The 20752-nt window shown below is 43.6% G+C and overlaps 1 protein-coding gene across 3 annotated transcripts in view; it reads right to left on the minus strand.

Moving 5' to 3' along the window:
• Positions 1–4024: 4024 nt before the first annotated feature.
• The window catches only part of LOC113405147 (LIM domain-containing protein 1-like), a 55713-nt gene continuing 38985 nt past the window's right edge, over positions 4025–20752 (minus strand). For all 3 annotated transcript variants that reach the window (XM_026646059.1, XM_026646060.1, XM_029914269.1), the window contains 6 exons: positions 16188–16255; positions 14374–14436; positions 10668–10798; positions 5537–5588; positions 4703–4771; positions 4025–4176 (listed from right to left, as the gene is read on the minus strand). In XM_026646059.1, the coding sequence (XP_026501844.1) occupies positions 4039–4176; positions 4703–4771; positions 5537–5588; positions 10668–10798; positions 14374–14436; positions 16188–16255 (521 nt within the window). In that variant the 3' untranslated portion in view covers positions 4025–4038. The remainder of the gene's footprint in view (positions 4177–4702; positions 4772–5536; positions 5589–10667; positions 10799–14373; positions 14437–16187; positions 16256–20752) is intronic.

The raw sequence follows: 20752 nt of genomic DNA on the forward strand, positions 1-20752 counted from the left end.
ATGAAAGTAGGACAATCCTCCATTTCCCCAATGATGAGGGCTCTGGGATTGCTCGCATGAGAAACAAGACACCATGTGGAACCGGAGGCTGAATTTTCCGTCAGTTCAGAGAAATCTTCTCCAGTGTAACTCACAGCAGAATGACAGGCCAAGAGAGGCTTTCCACAGAGTAACTTTTCATTCTCTCATTTCCCTCCCCTCTTAGTGTTAGAGAGGAGAGTGTCAGTTTAAACCCAAGAAGAAGCCGCCAATATCTATTGATCAGTAAGTTGTCCTGTACTTGAGTGTCACTGACTAGTTTTCCATGGGTATATTTTTAAATTAACAACAAGCAGACTTCTTGTGAGATTGCTTTTCCTCTGGTCTGACTGCAGCCCAAAATAACCCAATCATCTCTATTCTGCATCACTCAGATGTTGCCCTAAATGACTGAGGAGTCTATTGTGTTTAAAAGAGAGTCCAGTTCTTGTTAGTGTTTTCACATCTTCCCCACATTATGACCAGAAATGCATGCATACCAGTGGCTTTCTGAAAGTCAGTATCACTAATAAAACTTAGCCATGGGATTACTGATCTCTTGAGGATAGAGCAGTCGTGACAGGCCTGGCATTTATGCCTCATCCCTATGAAGTTATTCATATATTCTCCGGTCAGAATGCTTTCGTTTACAAGGAATAGTCAGTGATGTTCATTAGTTGCCAATTTACTATAGTTGCTTTCCACCCAAGTACCTTGGCGCAATCTTAGATTGCAACTGCTTTTTTCAAACACCTACTGGGTGTGGCTGCAAGCACTACAGGCTTGGATCCTGTGCAGAGCGGAGCAGCCTCCACTTCCATTACGGTAAATGGAGTCGAGGGTGCTCAGCACCTGGCAGGATTTGGTCCTTACGTGTTACTACACCTGGCTCAACCTTCTTGTGTATAGCACTGCATCAGCATCCCTCCTGCCCTCCCCCCTCCCCCCATTGTTCAACAGCTGCATACTGAGCCCCCCAGTTCCATGTTCTGGTCCTTGTACATCTTGGAGCGGATTCTGCTCCTGCTGAAATCACCAGTAAACCCCCCCATCATGCCTCAGAGTCAAGGGCACTAGCATAGGAATATTTCTCTCAATACTAGTGCAGTGACTACCAGTCCTTAATAATATTCCTCACTCACTCATCTGGAGGCTGTAAGTCCTTGGGGATATTGGGGCTTCAGAGCTAAACTACCCCACTTGCTCAATAACTTGCTGAACAGCCCTAACCAACCATCCTTTCTGGCCTTCGTTAGAGGACTTGCTTGCCAACCTTATTCCAGTGGCATCGTCCCAAAGGGCAGCAGTCACAATGAAGTACATGCAGAGGCATTCACCTAATGGATGGGTCATAAATATCAGTTTGCTGTGCTCTGTAGGGGTGTTTGCTGATCTGACCAAGCCCTGGGCCAAAATCAGAGTCCAGAGCCTTGCCTGGTTTCTGGCTAGAGCAGGGCAGTCAGGGCAAACTGAGGCATCGGATTGGAAACCTGCCCATCACTACTAATCGTATCGTAGTTCTCCCCTGCAGATGTTAAACCAACACCCTCCCCACTGACTACGCTTGCTTGTGCAACTGATTAAACCTGTGCCTGGCTGAACAATCTCAGCATAAAAATCTGCTATTGCTGGGTTCTGTTTATTTCTACTCACATTGTGGCAAATGAGGATATGCAGTAAGTTGTTAATGCAGATTAATATTTTAAGGTGTTAAAAAACACTCAGCAAAAGTTTCCTCCACTAATCTAGACAACCTTAGAGAGTGTGTGCATAGGAGAGAGAGGAAGAAAGAAAGAGAGGTGGATGAAAGGAGAGTGGGGAGATGTGAAAGTTGCTGGTCTCATGGTCTCCAGGCAAATGGAGCAATCTGCCTGCTTTCTTGCATCCTCTACCGCAAGAAACAGGGAACAGCATGATCAATAGCTCTGAGAGAGCCCTATCTGTCCTCACGACAGAGTGACTGCTGCACCTGGACATTGCTGTTGTCATTGGAAATAGTGACAGAAGGTGATTGACTGGGATGCTGAGAGCTATTGCTTTGTGGGACAAAATGCCCCTCTCATGACATTGGGTGAAGGGGGGGGGGGGAAATCAGCTGGGCCCAATTCTGCAAAGTGAAGTTGAGTATGCTCAGCAATTTGTAGGAAGCACTTTCTCACCTTTCAGGATTGGGCTCTCTCAGTTCTAGGCTAAGGATGGGGGGGGGAGAAATGTATATATCAGAATATCATCAACTGTGAGTCAGATTCTGCCACCGTTAGCTGAGTAATACCTTATTTCTCCATTCGTTTCAGTGGGACTACTCCTGGAGTAAGATACTATTAAATGGGAGTAAGAGTGGCAGAATCTGGGCCTATTTTTTTTTTAAATGTCAAGCAGTTAGCTAGCACCAGAAAGTTGTTATTGGGAGAGATGTTTGGTTGAAGAGTATTGCTACTTTGCTCTGGCTCGTTCCTGGAATGTAGTTACCACTGTTTCGCTAATTTAGTCAGCACTGTTTCATGGTGGATCTTGGAGGAAACTGTACACCATACTGTCAAACAGGGTTGAATAAATAGCTTAGCTCTGATGCAAAAGGATTTAGTTAGGATACGTTGGGGAGGTCAGTTCACAGACACTAAACAGCAGTGGAAACAGCTGTTTTTTTAAATTAAAAAAATTTTACCTGTATATCAGTTTCTGCAAAGCTTTGGTACGCACAGTATGTGTACTGTAAATAATACCCATCGCATATTTACCACACATATAGCTGTGCACCCATTGGGAGGCATTTTCTTTGATTAAAAGGCATGGGTGTTTAAAAAGGAAAAACATCTGCCATTTTTGCTTTCTAAATGGAACAAAAAAATAAGGATCTAATCCTGGAAACCCTGCTCACGTAAGTAATCCTTATTCATGTGAGCAAATCCATGTGTGTCAATGGGCTTACTCACAAGTGAGGGTTGCAGAGTTAGGCTCTAAATCTGTGCAAACATAAAGCCTTCATCATGCTGTTGAATCTGTTCCCAGAACTCTAAATAGGCACCATTATGAAATAGGTCTGAGCTGGATAAACACTGTAGAAGTGAGTATTGAGCCCTCCTGACTCGCACCTTTTTCACAGCAGTGCTGATGTCTGAGCTCCATGGATAAAATGAAAGGCTTAGGAAGTGTCTGTGTGCATAGAGCTCTTTTCTAAAGTGACCTTTGCAAGAGATAATGGGAGATAGATTGCCCTCCCGTACATATTTTCAGCATCCAGATCTTTTCAAATGTAATTTGCTGCTCAGACTTTATACAACAAAGTGATCCTAGTATACCATGCTCATGCACAAGCAGCAGCACAGGTGACCACATTTGCCAAGATGGCTTTGTATATCTTGCTCCAGTTTTTAAAAAAATAATTGTTGGGATGTGGACATTCAGCAGCCAAGTGAGATGCCTGGTTTGTTTGTGCTCAGATTGCTATTCTGCATCACAACCATTTCACAGCCGGGCTGGCATTGGAGTTCTGGGAACAAACTGAAAGGTCTGAATGTGCTTTTGTGCACAGAGCCCTTTTTCTAAAGAATTATAAAGATTCTAAGAATCACTATTAATAAGCTGATATCCTTGGGGGATTTGATGAAACATGCTTGTCAGAAACCACTTCACAGACTGAAGAAATGTTCTCAGCAGGCAGGTAGGGAGGTCTGTGGCTTATTAATTATGCACGGCATCATATGAACTCACTGATGTGATAGATGGTTATACTTCTACTAAAAATCTTCCCAAGTGAAAGCACAGAGCTCTTGAGATTGTAAAAAGGCACGGGAAAATAAATCGACCAGCCTGGAAAACATTACATGTTCAAATAAACGTATTTGTGATATGAGTGGAGCTCACATACATACAAACCTTGAAAAAAATCTAGCTAATGTCTCTGTATCCTCTTACTGTAAATTACTGATTGGGGAAAATGCATACTGGAAATCAACTGGGGAAAAATGTGTACTATAACAAGTCCTCTGATAGGCTAATTCTGGGAATTAGCAGTACTGACTAGTAGTGATGCTGGTACATAGCTGCTGGAGTTGTGCCTTTCTCTATATGCTTCAGGTGACAGGAGTGACAAAGCAAATGTTCATCTAGCGGATAACAGCGATGTCCATCTTCATCATTGAGTTCCATCCCACAATCCTACAAAAAGACCGGAGTGGCTATTAAAATGTATATTTGCTTTCTGCTGCAAGAACCAACTAGTACCTGACACCAGTATTTAAAGGAGATCAATTCCCTAATAAGGACACGAGCACTTAAACTGTTGACAGCTCTTTCAAAATAAGCCCCTAGTATCTAGATTTGTCATGGGCAGGAAAGTATCCATCATAAGCATCTGTAAGATTCAACCTCCAGCCCAGTAAGGTTAGTCTGGTTTAGTAGTTTTTCTTTATTACTTAGATCTTATGGTGAGTTATGTCCCTATACATCTTAAATACACTAGCATTTTTCTTAAAATCTCCAGGCTGGATTCACCACTGTTTTACTCCATTGAAGTCCCTAGACATATTATGTTGGACATTTTTCAGCAGTTAATAACTGCTGTAGGAACTTAACAACATGAGGTTGCCGTTGCTGATCTGCTGAGTTCCCAAGATATCTGCGTATTTTATTTCTTGTTAAAATAGTATTTTTTCACTTTGCCCTTAGAAAGCTGTTGACCCACCTCACAGTGATAACATTCCACGTGGTAATCCTTGTCCATGGACACAACCCGAATGGTCTCATCGGACCCCTGTAAATATTAAAGCAAAAAATATATTATATAGATGGCGGGTAAAGGAGGATGTGACACATGGGTTTTGTGAATTTCTTCCTGCAGCAATGTGGATATTAAACAAATGCATGTGGGCCACTGGTAGAAAATCTCAAATAAAGCCTGCCATCTGCAGATCTGCTTTCAGCAAAGCTTCATCATCAATCTACTGTAGGCATCCCTGGAAAACTGAATATCAGAGACTAAAAGAAAGATTTCTGCTGGCCAAGTCAATCCCAAATGGATATAGCAAGGAGTATGTGAAATCCTTCAATATTTCACATTTCTGAGAAAGTGTCAGCATTGTTAACTGGTTCTACCAAAAGACACCAAATTAACAAGATTATGATGAATAAGAACTCAATTCTAGTTGAGGGCACTCCCTCATACGTGGAACACTCTTCAAAATCAACAACTTGGTATTGACTAAGGGACAAGTTAGTCTGACCTACCAGTAACAGCAATGAAATCTCACAGAAGGTGAAAAGAGCAGATTAACCCAGTGGTAGCAAACTGAACTATCAAGCAAAGGAACTACTGAGTCTCAGACACTGCACTTTAACCTTGGGCCAACAGAGGCTGAGATTGCTGTGAAGGCAACACTCGAGGAAACAACGTACAGCTCTTATGAGCCAGGAAAACATTCAGTCTGACAGAGAGTCAAGGAAAAAATGGCATGATCCTAGGGGTCCCCAGGAAAGCAGTGGAGTAAGAATTGTAAGCAATAGCAAAAAAGGTTCTTACCTCAGTCGGCAGAATGGGATGTCCACATGCTGCACATTTTGGAGCTAAAACTCTACAAGAGCAATGAGAAATTACAGTTACACATATACCATCTGTATGAAAGAGGCTTGTATGTTCTGACTAAGAGGTAATTTGCAGTATGTGGTTTTTCACTTTATCTGCAAGGATAGTGGTGTGAAGAGCTTTTCATTCCAAGTGTTTGTTTACCAAATGAACTAACAAACTGGATACCACCATATAGCCCTCATATTGGCTCGAATGGCTGCGCAATCTGCAGTAAACATTACTTATGGAGGAAGTAGTAAATCCCAGGGTCAATCAACAAATTTTTTATACATCCAGGCCATGGAGCATCCGGACCATGGAATTTATCAACGAATATTGTACATGATCCATTAAAAAATGTCATTTCTGCCAGTTATATCCTGGTGTGACTGATAGAATCTGCTCTGATCTGAGGAGCTGCCATTTTGGAATAAACACTTTTGAGAACCTATTTCTGAGGCCAACTCTCAGTACTCTGTTTTCTCTAGAAGGGAAGGGCATCTGTGTTTAGACATGTTTTTCAAAATTGAAAACTTTTAGGAGTGGTTAGCATGGCTAGTTATTCTCAGAAGGAGCCATACCAAGCTGGTAGCTGCAGACCCTCAGATAAAACGGTTACTCACCTTCTCGTAACTGTTGTTCTTTGAGAGATGTTGTTTACGTCCATTCCAATCAGGTGTGCGTGTGCTGCGTGCATGGACGTCGGAAAGTTTTTCCCTTAGCAGCTCCCGTCGGGTTGGCTGTGGAGCCCCCTGGAGTGGTGCCTTCATGGCGCTGGATATATGACCTTACCGACACGACCCCCCCTTCAGTTTCTTCTTGCCGGCTACTCCGACAGAGCGGAAGGAGGGTGGGTATTGGAATGGATGTGAACACATCTCGAAGAACAACAGTTACGAGAAGGTGAGTAACCGTTTTTTCTTCTTCGAGTGCTTGTTCACGTCAATTCCAATCAGGTGACTCCCAAGCTCTATCCCGGAGGTGGGATCGGAGTCAGGGAATTGCTGATTGGAGCGCCGCTCTGCTGAATGCCGCATCATCTTTGGCATGCTGGGTGATAGCATAGCGAGTGGTAAGCGTATGCACCGATGACCAACTTGCTGCTCTGCAGATCTCCTGTATCAGAACCTGGGCCAGGAAAGCAGCTTACGAGACTTGTTCCCTTGTGGAACGTGCCATAATAGCAGGGGGTGGGACCTTGGCCAGCTCATAACATGTGCGGATATAACCTGTCCAGGCCCTTGAGGAAACGCCCTACCATGGGGTTGGCGAATACGGAACGTCCAGACGCTCCCAGATGGAAGGCTGAGATAGCAGCGAGGTGTACCTTAATGCTGCCAGGCTTTGTTGTTTCAGGTGTAGGAGAAACTCCAGGATGAGTGGTACAGGCACCTGGAGTGGAGGTGTGTGATGCTGGGCACACCAGCAAGTGAACCTCTTCCACTTAGCTAGATAAGTGGCCCTGGTGGATGGTTTCCTTATGCCTAGTAGAACCTCCCTCACTGGTCCCGAGCACATGAGCTCCATCGGGTTTAACCATGAAGCTTCCAGGCTGTAAGATGGAAGGACTGGAGGTCCGGGTGGCAAAGGCGACCATGGTCCTGTGTGATCAGATCGGGGTAGAGTGGTAGTACGATCGCGGTGTCCACTGACAGCTCCAGAAGCATGGTGTACCAATGTTGACAGGGCCACGCTGGGGCCAGCAGGACTACCTTTGCCTTGTCTGTGCAGATCTTCAGCAGCACCTTGTGCATGAGTGGGACCGGTGGGAAGGCATACATGAGGCGGTCTCCCCAGGGTAGGAGGAATGTGTCCGAGATCGAACCCGGGCTGTGTTTCTAGAAGGAGAAGAACGTTGGGCACTTTCTGTTGCTCCGGGTGGCAAAGAGATCGATTTGGGGAAATCCCCACCTTTGGAAGATGGAATGTATGACATCTGGACAGATGGACCACTCGTGATTGCAGAAGGACCTGCTAAGGTGGTCCGCTAGTTCGTTCTGCATGCCTGGGAGACAGGACGCATCCAGGTGAATGGACTGGGCTATGCAGAACTCCCATAGCTGGAGGACTTCCCAACATAGGGGAGAGGACCAGGCTCCACCCTGCTTGTTGATGTAAAACATGGCTGTGGTGTTGTCCGTCATCACTGCCACGCATTGGCCTTGCAGTAGGGACCGGAAAGTTTGGCATGCAAGTCGCACCGCTCTGAGCTCCCTGATACCGATATGGAGTAAGGGCTCGTTCTCTGACCATAGGCCTGTGTTCGGAGATCTCCCAGATGTGCCCCCCAACCCAGCACTGACATGTCTGTTACCAAGGACAAGGAGGGCTGTGGATTGTTGAGGGGGTCTCCTGCGCACACCATCCGAGGGTCGAGCCACCAATGGAGGGACTCGATTACTTGCTGTAGCACCATCACCACTGAGTCCAGGCTGACTCGTCCCAGGCAATAGGCCAAAGCGAGCCAAGCTTGGAGTGGCCTGAGCCTCAGCCTGGCATGCCGGACTTGCTGTAGTGGTCGGGTACCGCCTGAGGTTTTGAATAACGTCTGTTATTACTTGGAATCGGGTCTCTGGCAGGAACGCCTTTGCCTGTACCGAGTCCAGCACCACCCTGATGAATTCTATTCTTTGGATCGGTGACAAGGTTGACTTGTTCACATTGAGGAGGAGTCCCAGTCCCTGGCGGTCGGCGGAATCGAGGCCGGGGTCTGCCACAGGGTCTTTATGTTGTTTTGAACAGTCTTGATCAAAGGCAGAGCTACCCGTGATGGACCTTCAGGAGTGAGAATATCCACCAGGGGGTCCTCGGCCTCGACCACCTCCTCTGCTTGCAACCCCACGTTGCGGGCAATTCGCCTAAGGAGGTCCTGATGTGCCCTATGGTCAATTGGAGGAGGGCCCAAAGCTCATGCCCCTGACACAGCTTCATCACCTCCACCTCACACTGCCCTGCCAGAGTTGCTACGTGCCGGACTCAACGGTCCCTCTGGGGTACCGAAGTTAATGGCACCGACTCATGCCCACTTTGCACCGGGTCGTTTCTGGGGTGCGCCGTGCATCCTCTGACAGTCCCACGGTTTTCGGGGCCAGTGAGAGCCCCCTTTCATCCTTCTTGAGTCGCTTGTGCGGCACCGCGGAAGTTGAGCAGTGATGGGCTGCTATTCCTGGCTGCAGTGCCGGGGTGCGCTGGTGCCGAGGGTCTCTTGCGCTAGAGTCCTTCCTCGGTGCTGTGTCACGTACGGATGCTGGAGCACTCTGTACGGACAAGCTCGGTGCCAATCTTGGGGGTCTGCAGCTGGCTGTGGGTGGAGAGTGGATTCCATTAAAAGTTGTTTTAGGGGGAAATCATGCTCCTTCTTGGCTGAAAAGCCCTGAGATTTTGCCTCTCCGTTTGGTGCACTTTAAGCAAGAGTCGTGGGGGTCACTGATGAGCATAAGCTTATTGCAAGCACTGCAGGGCTTAAAGCCTTGGGCATGCCCCAGAGCCCAAGGGGTGGGTGGGTTAGGCACTGGGGAGAGACCCCGCTCCCAACCTACTATCTAAACTATCTATACAACTATGTACTAAATTAACTATAACATTAACTTGAAACTCGAATGACTAACAGGAGAACATTAAGGGAGCACCTGCTGAGCAAGTGAGCATTGTTCCAACGGCCGTCACGGATGGTAAGAAGGAACTGAAGGGAGGTCGGGTCGGCAGGATCATATATCCAGCGCCAGGAAGGCGCCACTCCAGGGGGCTCCACAGCCAACCTGATGGGAACTGCTAAGGGAAAAACTTTCCGACGTCTGTGCACGCGGCGCACGCTCACCTGATTGGAATTGACGTGAACAAGCACTCGAAGAAGAACAGAGCAGTTTCTATCACTAGGTCATACAAGCCATTTTTAACCGCTCATGTACACTGTAATAGTAGAGTGCCAGCTCTTCTATTGTTAAGGTAGGCAATTGCTTTCTGTTTAAAGGCGATCCGGATGTTTAAAAAAATCATGGTCTGGCTCTACGATTTACTTTTTCATCTACAACTACTATTTACTGCAGATTATTCAGCCATTCAGGGGTAGATTTCAGGTTGAAGAAGTCCTTGAAAGAACAGTGAACCCCACTTAAATAAGGACTAGGAAGTAGGAATAGGATAGCATTGTATTATCTGTCTGAAAACAAAAAAGTAGCAATCCTTTAAAATGGCTACTCAGAGAGGTGGAAGTGGGGACAGGGAAAATTAGACACAGGAATAATCCAGGCACAGACATATTAAAAGACCTGGGGCCCGATTTCAAGGCAGTGGGGCATGTTCAAGCTTGAATAGTGTTTCAAGTGCAAGGGAGTATGCATTACTTTATAGTAATAGTTATATCTACAAGAAATTAAAACTTTAGCACAAGTGCAACATAAGGCAATTCTATGGAGCACCTTAGAGCAGGATTATTGTATATTTCAATATCCTCCTTGATCATAAGAGGAATCAGGCAGCAGAATGGAGTAAGCGAATGGCTCAAAGTGTATGTCAACTGGTAGGTCTAATATTACCTATGACAGTGGCTCTTTAATCTCCCTAGATAGTACATTACTAGTGATTTGCAAATAGATTTTTTTTATGATATATTATTTAATTAACTAACCATATAAAAAGGTGAATACTAACCCTCACCCTCCAAAAAAAACCCACCACCACCACACACACATACGTTCAGCACTAACATCCTAATCATATTTGGTTCTTACAAGCCAGAGTCAGCCCCTGGTGTAACAAAGTGCAGCTCCCATTGGCTTCAAAGGAATTTACCGGTACTTCAGGGCTGATTTAGTTCTTATTCCTTTAAAGCACTTTACAAATATTAACTAACTGAACCATACATTTCCCCTGACAGATAGGTGAATATTACATCAATTTTGCAGATGGTGTTAAGTGACTTACCCAAGGCCACAGAGGAAGTCAGTGGCAGAAGGCAGGGAAGAGGTCAGGAGTTCCTAGCACCCAGTCCCATGCTCATTACACTAGTCCATACACCCACACCATTTTGAAGGTTGAATTAGTGGGTTTTCGACTAGGTTTACTTAGCTGTTTACTTTGTTCTTACTTGTGGTAATCTCTGACACAGTAGATTTTGTTCTCAGTGTCTACAGTGAATGGCACTCCATCCAGACATTCATTACAGATCACACAACGGAAGCAGCCTGGATGGTATGATTTCCCTAGAGCCTGCAGGATCTGCAATAAACCAGAGACAGAAGAGAGCTCATGGACAGGCATTAAAAGATGAGAGTACAGCAGTAGAAGCATACTACCGACCACCTGGCCAGAATGGTGACGGTGACTGTGAAATGCTAAGGGACATTAGACAGGCTACAAAAACAGAAAACCCAATAATAATGGGGGACTTCAACTATCCTCATATTCACAGGGTACACATCACCTCAGGATGGGCTGCAGAAATAAAATTTCTAATCACCATTAATGACTGTTTCTTGGAGCAGCTAGTCCTGGAACCCACAAGGGGAAAGGCAATTCCTGATTTCGTCTTAAGTGGTACACAGGATCTGATCCAAGAGGTGAATATAGCTGAACAGTTGAGTAATAGCGACCATAATATAATTAAATTTAATATCTTTGTAGGGGGGGGAAATACCAAAGAAACCCACCACAGTAGCATTTCACTTCACAAAGAGGAACTACAGAAACATGAAGAAGGTAGTTAAACAGAAATTAAAAGAAATAGTCACAAGAGCGAAATGCCTGCATGCAGCATGGAAACTTTTTAAAAACACCATAAGAAAAAGACTCAAATTAAACGTATAACCTAAATTTAAAAAAAAATAAAACCAGTAAGAGGATAAAAAAATGCCACCAGGGCTAAACAGAGTAAAAGAGCTGTTTACAGGGGGAAAAAATACTTTTAAAAATTGGAAATCATATCCTGCTGAGGAAAATAGAAAGGAACATAAACTTTGGCAAATCAAGTGTAAAAGTATAATTAGGCAGGCCAAAAAATAATTTGAAGAGCAACTAGAAACAAAAAACCACAAAAACTAACAGCAAATTTTTTTTTTAAGTACAACAGAAGCAGGAAGCCTGCCAAACAATCAGTGGGGGCCATTGGATGATCGAGGTACTAAAGGAGAACTCAAGGAAGACAAGGCCATTGTGGAGAAGCTAAATGAATTCTTCACATCGGTCTTCACTGCAGGGATGTGGGGAAGATACCCACATCAGAGCTATCCTATTGAGGGGGACAAAATCTGAAGTACTGCCCTACACTGATGCATAAATAGAAGAGATTTTGAACAAATTAATAAATTAAACATTAATAAGTCACCAGGTGATATTCACCAAAGAGTTCTGAAGGAACTCAAATGTGAAACCGCAGAACTATGTAACCTATTGCTTAAATCAGCCTTTATACCAGATGATGGGAGAATAGCTAATGTAATGCCAATTTTTTTAAAAAGGCTCCAGAGGCAATCCTGGCAATTATAGGCTTGTAAGCGTAACTTCAGTACCAGGCAAATTGGTTGAAACGACAATAAAGAACAGAATTGTCAAACACAGAGATGAACTCTATGTTGGGGAAGGGTCAACATGGCTTTTGAAAAGGGAAATCCTCACCAATCTATTAGAATTCTTTGAGGGTGTCAAACATGTGGACAAGGGAAATAGTGTACTTGGAATTTTAGAAAGCTTTTGACAAGGTCCCTCACCAAAGGCTCTTAAGCCAACTAAGCAGTCATGTGATAAGAGGGAAGGTCCTCTCATAGATCAGTAACTGGTTAAAAGATAGGAAACAAAGGGTAGGAATAAATGGCTATGTTTTTTAGTGGAGAGAGGTAAATAGCAGAGTCTCCCCAAGAATCTGTCCTGGGACCAGTGCTGTTCAACATATTCATAGAAATAGGGGTAAACCCCAAAGGTGGCAAAGATTGCAGATGATACAAAATTACTCAAGATAGTTAAGTCTAAAGCAGAATATGAGGAGTTACAAAGGGACTTCACAAAACTGGGTAACTGGGCAACAAAATGGCAGATGAAATTCAGTGTTGATAAATGCAAAGTAATGCACATTGGAAAACATAATCCCAATTATACATACAAAATGATGGGGTCTAAATTATCTGTTACTACTCAAGAGACATCTTGGAGTCATTGTGGATAATTCTCTGGAAACATGTGCTCAATGTGCAGCGGCAGTCAAAAGAGCTAATAAAATGTTAGGCACTATTAGGAAAGGGATAGAAAATATAATGCCACTATATAAATCCATGGTGTGTCCACACCTGGAATACTGAGTGCAGTTCTGGTCGCTCCATCTCAAAAAGGCTATTTTGGAATTGGAAAAAGTACAGAGAAGGGCAACAAAAATGATTAGGGGTATGGAACCACTTCCATATGAAGAGAGATTAAAGAGACTGAGGCAGTTCATCTTAGAAAAAAAGACGACTGAGAGGAGATAAAATAGAGGTCTATAAAATTACAACTGGTGTGGAGAAAGTGAATTAAGAAGTGTTATTTACCCCTTCACATAACCCAAGAACCAGATGTCACCCAATGAAATTAAAAGGCAGCAGGTTTAAAACAAACAAAAGGAAGTACTTCTTCACACAACACACAGTCACCCTGTGGAACTCATTGCCAGGGGATGTTGTGAAGACCAAAAGTATAACTGAGTTAAAAAAAGAATTAGATAAGTTCATGGAGGATAGGTCCATCAACAGCGATTAGCCAAATGGTCAGGGACGCAACCCTATGCTCTGTTAGTCTTAAAGGTGCCACAGGACTCTCTGTTGCTTTTAACCCTATGCTCTGTGTGTCCCTAAATATCTGACTGCCAGACACTGGGACTGGATGACATAGGATGGATCACTGGATAAATTGCCCTGTTCTGTTCACTCCCTCTGAAGCATCTGGCACTGGCCACTGTCAGAAGACAGGATACTGAGCTAGATGGACCATTGGTTTGACCCAGTATAGACATTCTTATGTGTTTATGAAAATAATATACTTATGACATTACATCAGACAATGGTGCAGTGTCATCGGAAATACTATGTCCTGTTTTAGTAATTTAATTATAAGAATGATTTAGTAGAGATAGAAATGGTCCGTAGAAGAGAGCTGGGATCTACATATAGCAAGAAATTTAAAAGACTAGAATTATTTAGCTGGAAAGAAGAGCTGGCAGGGGCTAGATTTAGAGTTTCAAAATTACAGAAGTCAAAGGGAAAAAGTGACTGATTTTTCCTTTAAACTCTGTCTGAAACCTTAAGGATATGGGGACACTGCCTAATTAAAGGACAGGAAATACAGAGCCAACAAAAGAAAATACCTCTTTCCACTCTTCTGCAACAGGCTGAGACACATGTAGCAAAGAGAGGACCAGCATAGTAACAGATACTATAGTCCGGCCCCCAGCCCACCAATGCCCTATCTGCCCCCAGCTCAATGGGCTGCAGGAAGCCATGCTCTCATGCAATGGGTGTGGACAGGAACATCAATAAACGGCCACAGGAGTTCATAAAAAGGCAAAATCAGTGTGTTTTTAAATGTCCTGCTCTTCAAAGCAAAGTTCATTTTGATCCGACACTGAAAACATGTCTGTGCAACAAACATGAACGGATGCTAGTTTTGCTTCCTGGCAATGACAAGCCAGAGGATTAGGGTTCTTTCACTGTCATAAGTCATCACACCAGCTAGACTAACAGATCAAATGAGGTGATCCTATATATGAATTTCTTTTGCCCTGGAGACATCATTCAAAATGCTGTTTTCTTTCTGAGGCAAGCATCACTTACCATGTCCATTATCAAATGACCACAAATGAAACACCTGTCAGCTGACTGCTGGAAACCTGAATACTGCAAGGAGAAAAAAAACTGGCTTAACATTTTACAAGGCTAGGTAACACACACACTTTGAGTGATCTGCCTTACTCTGCTCAACATTTCTTATGAAGCAAAACTTCCTTTTCTTTAGTCTGAACAAATATTGGGCAGGCCCTCATTAGAATATCTCAAAGTTACAGGGTCATATTTTCAAAGTTAAAAGGGTCTGTAAGTTCCCATAACTCTAGGGTGCTAATTTAAGTTTAAATTGAATTTAACATACATGGGCAAATACCAGATGTGCACATGTAAATCAGGGATCTACTGGCAATCCATATGTGCTTATTTGACCATCATGTGTGCGCAAATATCGGGTGTTTATTATGCATATACATCTCGTATTTGTATGTGTAAATTAGGTGTACACAGATAGAACCTGGCCTAACTTGAAATCTGGCCCACAATCTCACTAGGTTAATAAATGTAAACTTGGAGGGCCAAATTCTACCTTCAGTTATGCTGGTATAAATGTGGCGTGAATACCACTGAAGTCAGTGGCACTGTCCCAGCTTAATGCTGGTATAATTCAGAATAGAATTTGGCCCAGAGGATTATTTTTGCCAAGAACTAAACATATGGACCTGATTCTCAATTACACTAATGCCACTTTTACACCACTGCCACCAAATGTAATGCACATCCACTTTAAGGCTGCCTTACATACCATGACTAGCAGAAAGGGTTTTAGTGTAAATGAGCATCAAGCCCACCAAGTATTTTTAATATATTTAATTAGACTGTACATTTTGCAATGCCTGGATTATTAACATCTATTGTTTTTAAATTACATGAGAGAGAAAAGGAAAGCTGACTCCTCTTCTCCCCAATAGCAATCGCTGGGGTTGATCAATAAGAGGGCACTTTGGGGGAGAGGGGGGAAGCAGAATGAACACACTCACTCGCTAACAACCAATAACAAACAAACTAATTCTTAAAACAACACAAACAAAAATACAAAACAAAACAAATCACCCTCCCAAAAGTCTTAGTTAAACACCCATAAACTAATGTTTCATTAACTTATTTTTCATACTCTTTTTTTTCCTTTACATGCTGACTTTTCTTGTGTTTCCAAGAACTGGCTGTTTCTCTGCCTGGAGTTCAAGGTCATTTCTGTATTCTAAGGCTACTGCTTCATTTTTGTGCCACCCAGATGCACCTACATAGGGACCACCAACCACTCCATACATGACCAGAGGGGCTGCTTCTAGAGCAATGTTGTTCACATAGTTCAGCCCAGGACCCAAAGTAAGGGTCTGGTCCAAAGCCCATTGACGTCAATGGACTTTGTAACAGGCCCTAAGTGTGCCACTTCCACAGCCGTGTGAAAGAGCTGCAGAAGTCTTAACGTTGTTTCAGGGTGTTGTTATGCAGTGCACCTAAATCAGATAGGTATTTAATAAATATTTTTAAGCACTGCTCCCCCTACTCTGTCCACAGTACATCAGGGTGTCTCATCTCTCTCAGAAATGCCCAGTCAGAGAAAGTTGATAGGAAGGGGAAAATCTGTTCCCTTGCTTGTTTTTCTCTCTCTCCATTTATCATGCCCTCATCCCCACCATATTTGAACACACAACCCAATCCCTTCCCGGTGAATGCTGCTTGTTGCCATTCTTTTGCTGAAATGTCAGTTGTTGGATTGTGTGAGTTGCTTGCATTACAGTTTCTCTGAGTCACAGCAGGCAAGTTGCAACGGGAGAGGCACAGGGCAGCAATGCACTCACCAGAAAGTCTTCTTCACAGAACACCTTTCCATTAACAAAATAAAAGGCTTTTCCTCTCAGTTTTCGACCTAGGGAGAAACAAGAGGAGAGAGAAAAAAAAGTTAGTAAATGGATGAAAAAAATACTACCAAAAGCTGGTAAAAGAGATGCATTTGGGGCAGTGTCTGTCTTTTTGTTCTCTGTTTGTGCAGCACCTAGCACAAATTGGGCACTAGTTATTGACTAGAGCTCCTAGGTCCTATGGTCATGATGATAATAATAATGATGATGATTACTATTATTATCCAACTGAGCTGAATGCTAGAAACCATTCCAGGCCCAGAATATCAACCAACCATGTTTTCTTTTTAATGACAGTCCTGTGATCTTTGGACTCTAATCCCTGTGTTGCAACAAGGGTGGTTTCAACAATGAGAGTTTCACATTCCACGTGGAATCTCAACATCCTTTTATTGAATAAAACGTACCTAAGAAACGACCTCAGCACAACATACTGTTTAATGCCACAAAATACCATCTCCCACACTCATCTCTGAAACTAAGTGAGAGAGGGAGTTCTAGGATCCTGCATGGAGCAGCAGGGATAGTTTGCTGATTCACTCGGGAAGCCACTGCTGGTGAGTGGTTAGGTAAATAAGGGTGTGTGCACAGGGGTTTACCTATACTAGATTTTATTTCTTTAAAATTTCCCATCAGTGCTGTTCCACCAGTGGGAGCTCTTCTTTAGGTGGACTAAGCACTGGCAGTTGCCGGCATTTTAAACACCACATTGTTTGGACCTCCTCTGAGCAGAGTTAAGCACCACAACGGCTAAACGCCTGTGATTGGACTATACTAGCACTCCCATTATTGTTACTGCCATGGGAGTTGCGCTGGTGTTAGCAATGATATGATTTTTTTTTCCCCCAGGGAAAAAAAGAGCTTTTTTTGTATTCGTTTTTAGAGTACCTCTTGTGTCTCTCTACAATCCACTTTCCTCGATAAGGCTGTGACACTATCCTCTAAAGTAGCAGCTGATCTGCTTGTGTATCTGTCTGAGGTAAAATGTTACAAAACCTGCTGATAATTCCAAGGAGGAACTGTGCAGCCAGCAATCCTGATTAGAAGGTATATGGCCAGAGTCTGATTTCAGGCACGTACATGGAACTTCAGCAAGGAAAAGGTAGTACATTCTGCTCCTAGAATTATACAACATCCCATTTGATACATTACATAGGGTAAATACTGTCTAAGAAAACAAATATTGCCAGATTATTGTATGTTGCTGTGCTTACAGCATAAGCTCCTAGGCATAGGATTTATGTTTTCCTTTAGGTTCTACACAGCACGAAACACATTGTTGGCACTCACGAAATAATAATGCTACTCACTGTAACATACAGAATTAACAAAGGAAGACAACAGAATGAAGCAACATAATTAAAGTGTAATCTGTTTTATGGTGTGTACACCAGAGGGCGCTTTCAGACAGGCCAGAAAACACCATGTACTACTAGTTAGGAAATCAAATGCTTGTACAGAGATCAAGGTGAAATCCTGGCCCTATTGAGGTCCATGGAAATTTTGCCAGGATTTCACCCTTTGTCTTTAGTGCTCGATCTGGAGGAGGGCAAAGAAGGGCAAAGAATATTGCAGATGCATTTCTTGAAAAGTCAGCCACTGTTTGCACATGCAGCAGCCAATTTTATCATCAGCATAGACAAGTAACAAGTGCATTTTAAGGGACTAGCTATGATATAAGAACCACCATGTGATAGGGTTTTCTGTCACACTTAAGGACAACTGAGTTACGATAGGTTTTTATTGCCAGGTGGGATGGGAAAGCACAGCTTGATAACTACGTTAGGGAATGATGTTCCAGTTTAGCTTTTAGCCTGGGCCCAAAAGACTGTTCAGCAAGGTCAAATAGTGAAAACAGACATCGTGTTTCAAAATCCCACTGGGTAGTAGCCTGTCAAACTACAGTGTTTGTTTGTTTGTTGGGGGGGAGGGGAGAGTGCATGCTTGCATGCAACACACATTTATGTGAGCAAACACGAGTTTGCACTCTGGGTACAAGCAGAATTTAATGATGCAGCTCACTTTGACAATTTGACTGTCCAAATCAACTAGCATGGAGCATACAAACATATGCACTATAGCAGACTTCAAGGCCAGTGAAAGTTGCAATATATGTAACATGGGACATTATGAAACAATGACACGTCAAACCACTGCTCTGATTCCTTAACAAGCAGTCTTTGTTGACTGGAGGACCAACCCACTAAAAACCCAAACCTTTTCCTCCTAGGCCTGGTCCACACTAACCCCCCACTTCGAACTAAGGTACGCAAATTCAGCTACGTTAATAACGTAGCTGAATTCGAAGTACCTTAGTCCGAACTTACCGCGGGTCCAGACGCGGCGGGCAGGCTCCCCCGTCGATGCCGCGTACTCCTCTCGCCGAGCTGGAGTACCGGCGTCGACGGCGAGCACTTCCGGGATCGATCCCAGAAGATCGATTGCCTGCCGCCGAACCAGGAAGTAAGTGTAGACCTACCCCTAGTGTTAACATTCTCCCTGCATACAGCAGTCACAGACACACCCACAGCATAAACATCTGCTGCACAAGACAGAAGAACAGCCACTGTAGGTTTAGGCTGCCTTGCAGAGGTGCACTGGGGGTGAAACAGATGGTGGTGCAGGGAGCTCCCTTGCTCCTTAGCCTGTGCTTGCAAGATGTGGTCATAATGCTGCAGGTGGTGGAGACGGAGGTGCCAGAATTGCCACTGGAGCTACATGAGGGGGAGCTGCAGAAGCTGTTTAAGAGGGGATTTGGTCTTGGTCCCTCACCAGGCACCACTCAGTTCTGAGAGGGCAGCACTGGTGGGAACACACACTACATCAGTTGACAGATGCAGCAAGAGTTGCTGCTCAGTGTGCTCTCTCCAGCTCCTTGGCAGCATTTTGCATAGGCAGACATACCTCCTTCCACACCACTCCAGCACTCCACCTCCCACATGCACTACGGGTTCTAAGAGCAGTTATCTGGTCCATCATTTTTAAAACATTCTCAGTAAATCATGACTTTTTCTAAGCAAACCTGTCCCGGGAAATGAAATACAGAACAGCAGCACAGGTATGCAATCGTTCACCAGCCCAATAAGACCCCAGAGAGAAGGATGGCATAATCAATGATTATGTCTACACGCAGGCTGGCACCCAAATAACTAAATGGGCTTTAATCTACACCATGTGCTATGCTGGTGCAAGTCTGTGTGTGGACACCCTTATTTCAGGACAAAAACACCCAGTTTCTGTTGTGCTTAAGTTGATATTTTACTGAGTTAAGCAAAATCAAAAGAGAACACTGATTCCACAGTAAGAATGCCCATACTCGTCTTATTTCAGTATAGTCAAAGGTGTAGATTACAACCAATTCAGTCATTTGGATGCCAGTTTGTGTGTAGATCTGTCCTACACAGGCACTGATTTTGATGGCGGGTTTGGTCAGTGGGGAGATGAGGAACGGAATAGAGCTGTAATGAGACAATACTTCAGCTACTAATGATTATTTAGAATGTGATTGCCAAGTAGCTTCATGAGCAATTTAACAAGAGGCCAAAACAAGCAGTCCTTACTCAGAAAAACTGCCCACTGATTTCAACAGCAGTTTTGCCAGAGTACAGGTGTCAGGGTTTGGACGTACACAGCTAATTAAAAAACAAGAATTGAAACATTCAACTTAAAAAAATAAGTTACAAGCTAGCACACACGGTAGCATAGCAAAATGTGCAGATGTCCAAATGACTGTCCTGCTATATCTAATGTATCTCCATAAAGACAGCTTGGGGAGGAGGAGGGGAAAAGGCAGTAAAGCTGTGCCTGTTTTTGGATGAAGGCCCTGACCCGTGTGCTAGCGATACCCATTGCAACAGAGGGACACAGGTTGAATTGCTGCCACAGTCATTCTTTGACAATGACAAAACGCATTTTACAGGCATCGTACGTCATGTGTATTTTTAACCCCCTGACACTTGCAGTCAAGATTTATTACAGCAATCCCCAGTGGGGTGGTCACAGTTTATGTTCTGTGTCAATGTTTTCTTTATAAGCTCATTTAGCAGCATGATAAGCCCCTTTGGAAGGTATTTATAATTCGGTTGTCAAAATTTGAACTGGATAGATGCACAAGAGGTGCTATTCCCATGAACGCTTTACAGGAAAATAAAAATCAATTTATTTATTTTTGCTTTTGAGGAAGGGACGGGGTGATTATTTTATTTTTAGCTCCTCTCTCACCTCACCCTAACCTTTTTCTCTAAACATCTGGCAGAAATTTAATGTGAAATTTTTCAAAAGTGACTACATAAATTGCACCCATAAAAACCATCCATGCAGCAATTGTATGTACGGAACCCCCACGTGTACACACAAATCAGGGAACTGCATATGCAAACAAGGCAGACTATTTACTGACTTCTACCACTCTCGTCATCGAAGGACCTAGGCACCTTACAAACATTAATGGATTTATCCTTGTGAGGTAAGGAAGTATCCCCATTTAACTGATACACAGAGACTGA

This window comes from Terrapene carolina, unplaced genomic scaffold, assembly GCF_002925995.2.
Source record: "Terrapene carolina triunguis isolate 2854851 unplaced genomic scaffold, T_m_triunguis-2.0 Scaffold34021, whole genome shotgun sequence".
Lineage (NCBI taxonomy): Eukaryota > Metazoa > Chordata > Testudines > Emydidae > Terrapene > Terrapene triunguis.